Genomic DNA, 10741 nt, shown 5'->3' with positions numbered 1-10741 from the left:
AAAATGAGGACCTAATGTCGGGGGTTTAAGTGGAGAGAAAATGTTTTGAGAATGATGTACAAATGCGCTTTACACAACTGATGTGTGTATGGATTGTGATAAGAGTGTATGAGCCCCTAGTAAAATGTTTAAAAAAAAGAAAAAGAAAATACCATGACTGGGGTCAGGTGAACCTCAGTCCTCAAAGAAACATCTTTGCTTTTCAATATTCTAAAGAGATCTTGTGCAGCAGATGTACCTAATGGAATGCCTCGTTTGATCTCTTGACTGCTTGCTTCCATGAGCCTTGGTTTTGGATCCCAGCCAGACAAAATCCTTGAACCTTTTCTCCATTTATCATGTCCAGTTGTGAAGATTTTGGTTTTTTTTACTTTAAGTAGTACTCCATACTGAAGTTTGCAATCTTTGATCTTAATCAGCAAGTGCTTCATACCCTCCTCCTTTTCATCAAGCAAGGTTGTCACCTGCGTCATGGAGGTTGTTAATCAGTCTTCCTCCAATCCTGAGGCTACTTTCCTGTTCCTCTAAGGCAGCTTCTCTGATGATTTGCTCAGCAATCAGATTCATTAAGCATGGTGAGGGGATATAAGTCTGATGCACATCTCTCCTGATTTTAAACCAGATGGTGTTTCCTTGTTCAGTTTGCAAACTACCTCTTGATCCATGTACAAGTTCCATATGAGCACAATGAAGCGTTCTTGAATGTGCATTCTCTTCAAGGTTATCCATAGTTTGTTGTGGGCCACACAGTCAAATGACTTTGCATAGTCACTAAAACACAAGCGAACATCTTTCTGGTATTCTCTGCCTTCAGCCAAGATCTATCAGACATCAGCAGTGATATCTCTTGTTCCATATCCTCTTCTGAGTCTAGCCTGAACGTCTAGCAGCTCCCTGTTGATGTACCGTTGTAACTGCTGTTGGATGATCTTCAGCAACATTTTATGTGGATGTGATACCAGTGCTATTGTTTTATAGTTTGAGCATTCTGTTGGATCACCTTTCTTTATTTTATATATATAACTATTTATTTTTAAATCATTTTATTAGGGGCTCATAAAACGCTTATCACAATATATCCATTGTGTCAAGCACATTTGTACATTTGTTGTCATCATCATTTTCAAAACATTTTCTTTCTACTTGAGCCCTTGGTATCAGCTCCTCATTTTCCCCCTCCTACCCTCCCTGCCTCATGAACCCTTAATAATTTATAAATTATTATTTTTCATGTCTTGCACTGTCTGATATCTCCCTTTACCCCCTTATCTGTTGTCCTTCCCCCTGGGATGGGTTTAAAGGTAGGTCATTGTGATGGTTCCCCCTTTCTCCCCCTACCTTTCTCTTACCCTTCTGGTATGGCTACTCTCAATATTGATCCCGAGCAGTTTATCTGTCATGTATTACCTATGTTTCCAACTCTTATCTGTACCCATGTACGTGCTCTAGTCTAGCCAGATTTGTAAGGTAGAATTAGGGTCATGATAGTGGGGCTGAGGAAGCATTAAAGAACCAGAGGAAAACTGTATGTTTCATCAGTGCTATACTGCACCCTGACTGGCCCATCTTCTCCAGATTGGTATTGGGTTTTGACTCTGCACTCACCCCACTTACCCCCCATTCACATTGACATGATTTGTTGTTCTGGGTTTTAGTTGGATCACTTTTCTGTGGAATGGGTACAAGTATGGGTCTCTTCTAGGCATTTGTCCAAGTAGCTGTCTTCCAAATTTCCTGGCATAGACCAGTGCGTGCGTTCAGTGCTTCATCAGCTTGTTCGGACATTTCCGTTGGTCATTCATAATGCCTGGAGCCTTGTTTAGGCTGCTTTCAGTGCAGCTTGGACTTCTTCCTTCAGCACCATTGGCTCTTGCTCACATGCTGCCTCCTGAAACGGTGGAATTTCAACAAGTTATTTTTGGTTCAGTGACCATGTCATCTTTTCATCTTCTTTTGATGCTTCCTTCATCATTTATTATTTTACCTATAGAATCTTTCAGTATTGCCACTTGAGGTTTGATTTTTTTTCTTGAGTTCTTTCAGTTTAAAATATGCTAAGCATGTTCTTCCTTTGTCATTTTCTAACTCTAGGTCTGTGTACATTTCATTATATTAATTTACTTTGTCTTCTTGCAATATTTTTGATATTTTCTGTTAATCTCTTTTGTTTCATCATTTCTTCCATTTGTTTTAGTGACTTTATCACCAAGAGCAAGTTTCAGAGTCTCTTCTGACATCTACCCTGATCTTTTCTTTCTTTCATGTCTTTTTAATGACCTTTTGCTTTCTTCATACATGGTATTCTTGATGTCAACCCACAGCTCATCTGGTCTTTTGCCATTAATGTTCAATGCATCAAACTGTTCTTGAGATGTTCTCAAAATTCAGGTGGGACATCCTGAAGATCATATTTTGACTCTAGCGGTCTTGTTTTAATTTACTTTGGTCTTAACCTGAATTTAAATAGGAGTGATGTATGGTCTGCTCCACAGTTAGCCTCTGGCCTGGTTTTAGCTGCTGATATTGAGCATATTCATTGTTTCTTCCCAATTTGTATTCCTTCTGGAGAAGCCTTTTTGTTGTTGAAGAAAGGTATTTGCAATGAAGAAGTCATTGGCCTTTTGAAATTCTATCATGTGATTTTTAACTTCATTTCCATCTCCAAGTCTATATTTTTCAACTTCTGTTCCTTCCTCTCTGTTTCCAACATTTTTATTCTATCCATCAATAATCATCAATGCATCTTGAGTGAATATTTGATTGGACCAATTTATACTGAAGATGTTTGTAGAATTCTTCAACTTCTTCATCACTTGCATTAGTGGTTGGTGTATAAATTTGAATAACAGTTGTATTGATTCACATCAGGGTTAAGGACTTCTTTTTAATCAATTACAATCATAATCACAATAGCTTATAAATCTTTTTTAAGTGAATAACTCTTAATATGAAAACATTTATCCTAATAATTTAGTAATGTGGAAAATATATGTGTGGACCTTCACAAGGTTCGTGGAAAGAATTCATTATCTTATAATTCCATTTTCTTCCCATGAGATTTTTGAAGCGTCCTCACAGTCTTTTCTGATATAGAAGTCTATTACTTAATCAACATGCGCTGCAAGGAAGAAACGTCATGGATCTGAGAGTCCGCCTGACTTTTTGACTTTCACCTCTGCCACAGCTTTTGGTGTGACGTTGAGGAAGTCGGTTGTGAGCTCTGGAACTCAGTGTTTAGAGCGATAAAATGATGGGCTTACTAGTCTCTACGTCCCTTCATACTGGTATAAGCAGGAAAACCAAACCAAACTAGTTCATTGAGACAGATGCCCGTCTCCCGTGTGCAGATAGAACTGGTCCAAGGGCTTTCAAGTTTGTGGTCTTCAGAGTCAGCCCACCATGCCTTTCTTTGGTGATGCCTTTGGGTGAAATTAGAACTGCCAACCTTTCAGTTAGTGGGAGATACTGAAATCGTGGTCCTGTAACTAAGCACATGTACATATAGTCACATTCATTGCCGGAGCCCACCGGCAAAGCAATGGGGGACTCAATTAAGGGGGTGAGGGCTGAGAAATGACAGACACAAAAAAGCTGGGGTCAGGAGGACTGCAATTCAGGACTGCAGCCCCAAGTTTATTTTCCAGCAAGCTTTTATACACTGTGAAGCGGGAATGTACTATTGCTCAAAATAGCGCCCCCATCCTTGTTCTTGTTTGTCAGGCAAATATTTTTCCCAAGGCTAAGCACCTGATGTTTTCAATAACATTAAAGCACAAAAGTCAATCTGACCGTGAGAGAGACAATCTGCACGTCCAGGTCCATGAGAGAGCTGTGTCTGCACGTCCACATTTGAACGAACAGACCACTGCTTTCAGAGCAGCTCCCAACAATTCATGACATTTTAGAGTTGATAAGGAGTTAAATAATGTTGTGGTGAGTTATGTATTGGGTTGCCAATTACAAGCTCAGCAGTACAAAACCATTAGCTTCCCTTCTCATGGAAGGGAAAGATGAGATTTTCCACTTCCATGAATATTTTAAGTCTTGGAAACCCACAGGGGCAGTTCTACTCAGTCCTATAGGGTGTAGTCTGAATCAACTCAACGACAGTGGTTTGAGGTTTTCATTAGTGGTTTAGGGATCATCTTACAGGTACTCTATATAAAGAGGACAGGGCATGCACTACTATCCCTCTTTTGAATCTAAAAATAATAAGGCCCCGAGGAACTGAGTCATTTGCTCCAAAGCAGGAGAGCTCTAGCTCATCTTTCCTGCATACTGAATTCTCAGAGAAGCTGGATTCTCTGAAGAAGAGTGTGGCATCTGGATTTGGAGGAAGGCTTCTTAATACACTGTGTTATGCAGATGACACAGCCTTGCTTGCTGACAGGGAGGCGGAATTGAAGCACTTGCTGATGAAGATCAAGGATTGCAGCCTTCAGTATGGATAAAAACTCAATGTAAGGAAAATCACAATCCTCACAACTGGACCAATAAGTACCATCATGATAAATGGAGAAAAGATACAAATTGTCACATATTTGTCTTACTTGGATCCACGATCAATTCTCATGGAAGCAGCAGTCAAGAGGTCCAAAGACTTTAGGTACATCTGCTGCACAAGGACTCCTTAAAGTCCTGAAGAGCAAGGATGTTACTTTGAGGACTAAGGTGCCCCTGACCCAATCGATGGCATACTCCATTGCAGCATATGCACGTGAAGTTGGACATTGAATAAGAAAGACCGTAGAATCCATGCACTTGAATTGCGGCACTGAAGAAGAATACTGAAAGTATCATGGACTGCTAAAAGTACAAAGCGATCTGTTTTGGAAAAAGACCAGAGTGCTGTTTAGCGGCAAGGATGACAAGACTTTGTCTTACACACGTTGCATATACAGCGAGGTGAGACCAGTCCCTGGAGAAGGAAATCATGTTTGATAAAGTGGAAGGGCAGCAAGAGGAAGGTCCTTTATGAGATGAATTGACACAGTGGTGGCATCAAGGGGTGTTAAGACAAGGGACAATTGTGAGGACGGCGCAGGACTGTACAGGTTTTCGTTCTGTTGTGCATAGGGTCAATATGGGTTCGAGCTGACTCAATGGCACGTAGCAATAACAACGACAACAACAACAACAACAACATATGCTCAACTTGGTTTGGTTGGATTAAGTCTAAATCTAGGGGGTCCAGGCTAGCTTTGTTCTGGTTTTCTGCTACTTTATTCTCAATAGAGGCAGAAAAACTCTATCTGGTTGTTTAAATGCTAAGCCTGTCATGTTGCCCTTCACCATTTCCCTCCACAGATCAAATGGATTAAGTCCAAGTCCGGTTCTGGTTTATTTCTTACCAGGGAAAACATGTACATTGGCAATTGTGAAAATAAAGCAGTTATGCTGCTCTTAGACTAGGTTTTAGGTTTGGACTCTGCTTGGTGACTGAAGTCATGGGTACTGGGGTCAGAGCATATTAAGGCATTCTGATATTGATAAGTGTATGCATGAATGGCAGTAACAATAATAGTAATCTACATTTTTCAGTGTCTGAAATTTGTCCAGGATTTGACATATGCTCTTTCATTTAGGATACATTTTTGTTATTGTAAGTGTAAGAGATGAATCAATAATTTCGGAAAGAAGTTGTAGAAAGGTTTTAAAATAAAGCCATGGAGGCTAAAAGCAAGGCCCAGCTGCGTGGAAAACTGGAACGCTTGAGAGAACCAGGGCTGAGGACCTCTTCTGGCCGTGATAGACATGGCCACCCTGTGTCTACTCAGACCCCCCAAAGATAAGGATCTTGGGCCGCATTCAGGTCACCTGAACCAACTGAAATAGGAACACACACACACACACACACACACACACACGAGGGCTTTGGGATCTGACAAGGGTTGGCTTTGCTGCTTCCTTGTTTTTTACCACTTCATGCCAGGAAAATCTTTGCTGGGTCTCCTAATCTTTTCGGTGTCCCTCCGTGGTACAAATGGTTTCCCTTCCTCTACCAACCCAAATGGGGGTGGCTGAAACCCACCAAACACCACCATGGAAGAAAGGCCTGGCAATCCTCTTTCACAAAGATTATAGCTGAGAAGAGCCTATGGAGCTCAGCTCTACTCCGTAACACCGAGTGTCACCGTGAATTTTAATGGACTCAATGGTAATCCCCTGTTTGCTTGTTTTTAATTATTGTTGCTCTTATTCTTAATGTCTTAGACAGGAGCTCTGGTGTCCCAATGGTTAAGAACTCAACTGTTTAACTGAAAGGTTGGGGGTTTAATCCGGAGCAGCTACATGGAAGAAAAGGCCTGGCAATCTACTCCAGTAAGAATAAAGGAAACCAGGTCCATTGCCCTTGGAGTTCTGACTCATCGCAAGGGTGCACAGTAGAACTGACTTATAGGGCTGTCAAGGCTATAACTCTAAGTAAAAGGGAATTGCCAAGTGTTTCTTCTGCAGATCGCTGGTGGGTTAGAACTCCTGACTTTTCTGTTAGCTGCTGTGTTCAGCCCTGCGTCACTAGATGTCCTATAAAGTTTACAGCCTAGCAAGCCCCATGGAACAGCCTTACTGTATCATTTAGGGTCTCTGTGATTTGAAATCGACTTGACAGGACATGATAGCAACCACTTAGACCCTCAGTATCTTTCTCAGCAAGATTTTATTTAAAAAATGAAGGTTATAATGAGTAGTTTTAGCAGAGTCCAGGATTATCAATAAACTGATTTGCAGGAAGACAGAGAGAGGAGAGGGAAATAAGAAGGAGGAGTGATTTGTTGCATTTATATTATATGAATACTATTATTCTTCGAGATCTGGCTTAGGGGCCTCTTTTGTTGTTGTTGTTGGTAGGCGCTGTTGAGTTAGCTCTGACTCACAGTGTTCCTGTGTACAACAGGAAGGAACGCTCCACCGTCCCCACAGTTGTTATGTTTGAGCCCATTGTTGTAGCCCCTGTATCGACCCATCTCATTGAGAGTCTTCTTCTGTTTCTCTGGTCTTCTACTTTACCAAGCATGATGGCAATTCTTCTACAGTAGCTTCATGAGCCCCTTTTCCCCGAGACAGTGCTAAATTAAAAAAAACATGCCATGGATGTTCTCATTAGGCCATTGGCATTTCTCGTCCATCACTGCAAAGGGATTTAAAATAACCTCTTTAAAGGGCACATTAATATCACTCTAAAATGTTAACTCGCCATGCTTCTGATGTTAATGCCAATTTGTAGAATTAGTGGCATGTAGAATAAACTACACCCATGGGACAAATGGGGAAGCTGAGACCCTGCTTGCAAAATACAGGGCCTGATTCTCCCGAGAACATAGGAAGTGAAGCCAACTAGCAGGGCCCTCCAACTTAACACATTCGGTGGCATTTGTAGAGAGGTGGGGGAAAATAGGCTCCCGGGTTAATTTCACACTTCCTCTATACATTTCAAAAACCAAGGTGTGACTCCACAGCTGGATTTTAAAAAGACCTTCAGGAGGCTGAAAACTTTCAGGTATTCTGCAAACTCAACACTCTCTGGCTTAAAAGCCTTTTCTGTTTCCTGGTATCTCTTTGCGATGGGGAATCCCAAACTGTTCTGGTAAAGCAAAGGCTTTATGCTTCTTAAATGACATTTCCTGAGCTTTATGGCTCTGAGCTCCGGGTTTACAGGAGTTTCTGCATGCAGGCATGTGGGGGAGATAGCTGCACATCCCAAAGCTCCAGGAACGTTGCTATAGAAAAAGGGCATCGGCAGATTGCCTCTTGTGAATTCACAGCCCTCTGGAATGAGCTGTGATTCTAGCATTTGCATAGAAGGGACCCAAAGACCAGAGGGTTATCTTGTCCATGGACCATGTATCTGCTCTGAAACCTCGGCAGCTCTTGGAAGAGAGCGAGGAAATCCCTCAGTGCGCAGCTGCTCTCCCCCAGGCCACTGCCTCCTTGCCACAGATCGCCCAAGGTTTGTTTTCCTTGGCTCCCTCATTAATGAGTTCCACAGGACAATGCTAAGTCTAGTTATGTCCTCTTAATTGGTTTAGTTACAACAAGATAATTCCTTTTTTCTTCTCTGGGAGGCCTTTCTGTCAGAGACATTTTAGCTAGAAGATGCTAATTACCAATGAGGACAAAGTGACACCTGAAGAGTTCATTTTCCATCTTGGTCCTTGATTTCTCCTTTGAACTCCCTCTCCCCGGCCCTCTTTCCCACTTCATCACTCCCCCCCCCATCATAAAAGAGAGCTCTTCTCTGTCCAGGCGGCACAACTTTCTTTCTCACTTGCCAGGGGAGTTCTTCTCTTTGCAGCTGCCTCCCAGGCATGGATAACCTGCAGGAGACCTTCCTCAGCCTCGAAGATGGCTTGGGTTCCTCAGACAGCCCTGACCTTCTGGTCCCCTGGGACTGGAAACACAGGGCCGGGCCATTGGAGCTGAACCAGCCTTCCCCTTCTCAGAGTCTTTCTCCAGCTCCATCCCTGGAATCCTATTCTTCCTCGCCCTGTCCAGCTTCGGCTGGGCTGCCCTGTGGGCACGGTGGTGTCGGTGACCAGGGTGTCGATGCCTGCAGTGGCCTTGGGACCAGTGGCCTGGTCGAGGTGGACTACAACATGTTGGATTTCCAGCCCAGCTATCTGCAAGGTGTTGGCCTCCCCAAGGTGCAGAGGGGCACCAAAGTCAGGATGTCTGTCCAGCGGAGAAGGAAGGCCAGTGAGAGGGAGAAGCTCAGGATGAGGACCCTGGCAGATGCTCTGCACACCCTCCGGAATTACCTGCCACCTGTCTACAGCCAAAGAGGCCAGCCGCTCACCAAGATCCAGACACTGAAGTACACCATCAAGTACATCGGGGAACTCACCGACCTTCTCAACAGTGTCAAGAGAGCCTAAGAACAAGCGTGCTTTGGCTCTGCCCCAGGAATTCAGCCAGATCAAGCCCACCGGGCAGGAGCAGAGGAACTTTAGAGACTCGAAGTATCTCATGGGACAGCGTCAAAGGGTTACTTTTTTGTGTAGTAAGTGTTGTAATCTTGCCATCTGAAACAGCCTAAGGAATTCCCTTTGGACTCGCTGGAACACCAGAACACTTCACTGGCAGATAAGCAGATACTTTTGCGCCCAGCTTCCCTACTGTTTCTCAGGGGCCCATCCTTTGCGAAGGAGACTGATTACTTTGCCTTTCTCTGTCTGTTCAAGGTATTTTAAAGGGTGGGTGCTTTAAAATGCATTAAAAAAAAAGAATAGACAATAGCTATCGTTAATTAATATGCTCTTGTCATTTTGATGTTTGGAGTTTCCTCTCCATTGCGACCGCTGCATTTTGTACAGGCTCCAGTGTGACAGAGGGTTCTTGTTTCGAAAGGTGTGTGCTGATTACAGGGCTATGTTGTGCATGTTGTGAGCTACTCAGTCGATTCTGAATTGAATCATCCCTGTGCGTTAGAATCTTATGTGTGTGTGTGTGTGTGTGTGTGTGTGTGTGTGTACTGAAATTGTGCCTGTACTATTTAAGGGACCCCAAATCACTGTCAATAGGAAGTCATAGACAGACATGCTAAACTGAGAGAGTGGGAGCCCTAAAGACCAAAAGCCTCCTCCTGAGAGCAAGGCAAGGGAAAGAGGGCTGCATGCCCAGAGTGCTGGTCAGGGGCTGAGGCTGAAGGCAGGGGGAGGGACGGGATGGGGAGTGGGTGGGGGAGGGGGGCTGTACTGCAGCACAGGGTAGGCCTGGGGTAGGGCTGGGAGGACAGGAGTTCCCCACGCCAGGCCTCTTATGCATATTAAACTCTTAGCTGGCTCCTTTTACAAATAAAGAGTCTGGCTCAAAATGAATAGATTATTTTAGTCCCATCATTTGTAAAAAATGGGAACTCACTTCTCTGTAACCCTAACCCATCCCTATCTTCTCCTTTGTTCTGCACTTCCAACAATAAAACTCAAAACAACAACAACAACATCAAAACAAAAAGCATACACATACAGGCAGAAGACACACCACTCACCCTTTCACTGTGCCTTGTCTTAGGGTAGGTATCTGTGTACCCTCTGTTTAGAAGGTCTGAATGGTATAGAATACTGAAAAGGGGGGAGTTGAGTAAAAAGCCCCCTCAAAATTTTGTCTTTTAAAAGGTCAAGTTTTTCCTGTGTGTGGTTATTAGTCATTTGTATTTGTTTTTTGATGAATTATTTGTTTATGTCTCCTGTCACTTTGGGGGGGGGGTTGGAGCTTTCTTATTTCTAGTGGCATAAATTATAAAGGCAGTAGATGTAGTCACCATGTAATGTATCAACTTTCCTTTTTTTCCTTTGCTTATTAAAACATAAATACGTTTGGGCTTGTTTAAGATTCGTAAGATTGAAAAGTGAGACTATGAAATACTATGTATTCTTCAAATTGTTATAAAATATTAGCAATGTGTAGCAAAATTCTGTCCAAATGAACACAAATAAATGTGTTGTAAGTACCATTAGTGTCTTGATTTCAGAGATGGTAAAACTGAAGCACTGACCTGGCCACATGTACCCACTAGCCTGCAAGCAAAGGTCCCAAGTTCCAGAGTATGGGTGCTGCACCAGTTGTCTAAGGAGTCATCTTTTGAATGGCATTTGGGTAGGCTTCGGGTTTGGTTTTTTTATTACCAACAATGATGTAAGCAACATAATAAACATGTTTTAATCCACTGATATTTTAATTAAGTCAATCATTCCCAGAAATGGGATTCCTACGTGAGAGAGCATACACATCTTAAATTTTAACA

The 10741-nt window shown here is 42.8% G+C and overlaps 1 protein-coding gene across 1 annotated transcript; it reads left to right on the top strand.

The window, feature by feature from the left end:
• The first annotated feature begins 8306 nt into the window (after positions 1-8306).
• MSGN1 (mesogenin 1) lies at positions 8307-8873 on the top strand. The gene has a single exon (XM_004696390.1). The coding sequence runs from the start codon at positions 8307-8309 to the stop codon at positions 8871-8873; it is 567 nt and encodes a 188-aa protein (XP_004696447.1).
• The last annotated feature ends 1868 nt before the right edge of the window (positions 8874-10741 follow it).

Source organism: Echinops telfairi, unplaced genomic scaffold (genome assembly GCF_000313985.2).
Source record: "Echinops telfairi isolate 266 unplaced genomic scaffold, ASM31398v2 ScPeMD7_9;HRSCAF=40, whole genome shotgun sequence".
Taxonomy (NCBI): Eukaryota; Metazoa; Chordata; class Mammalia; order Afrosoricida; family Tenrecidae; genus Echinops; species Echinops telfairi.
Note: the sequence above shows the minus strand (reverse complement) of the source record. Positions and strands in the feature narration are given on the sequence as shown.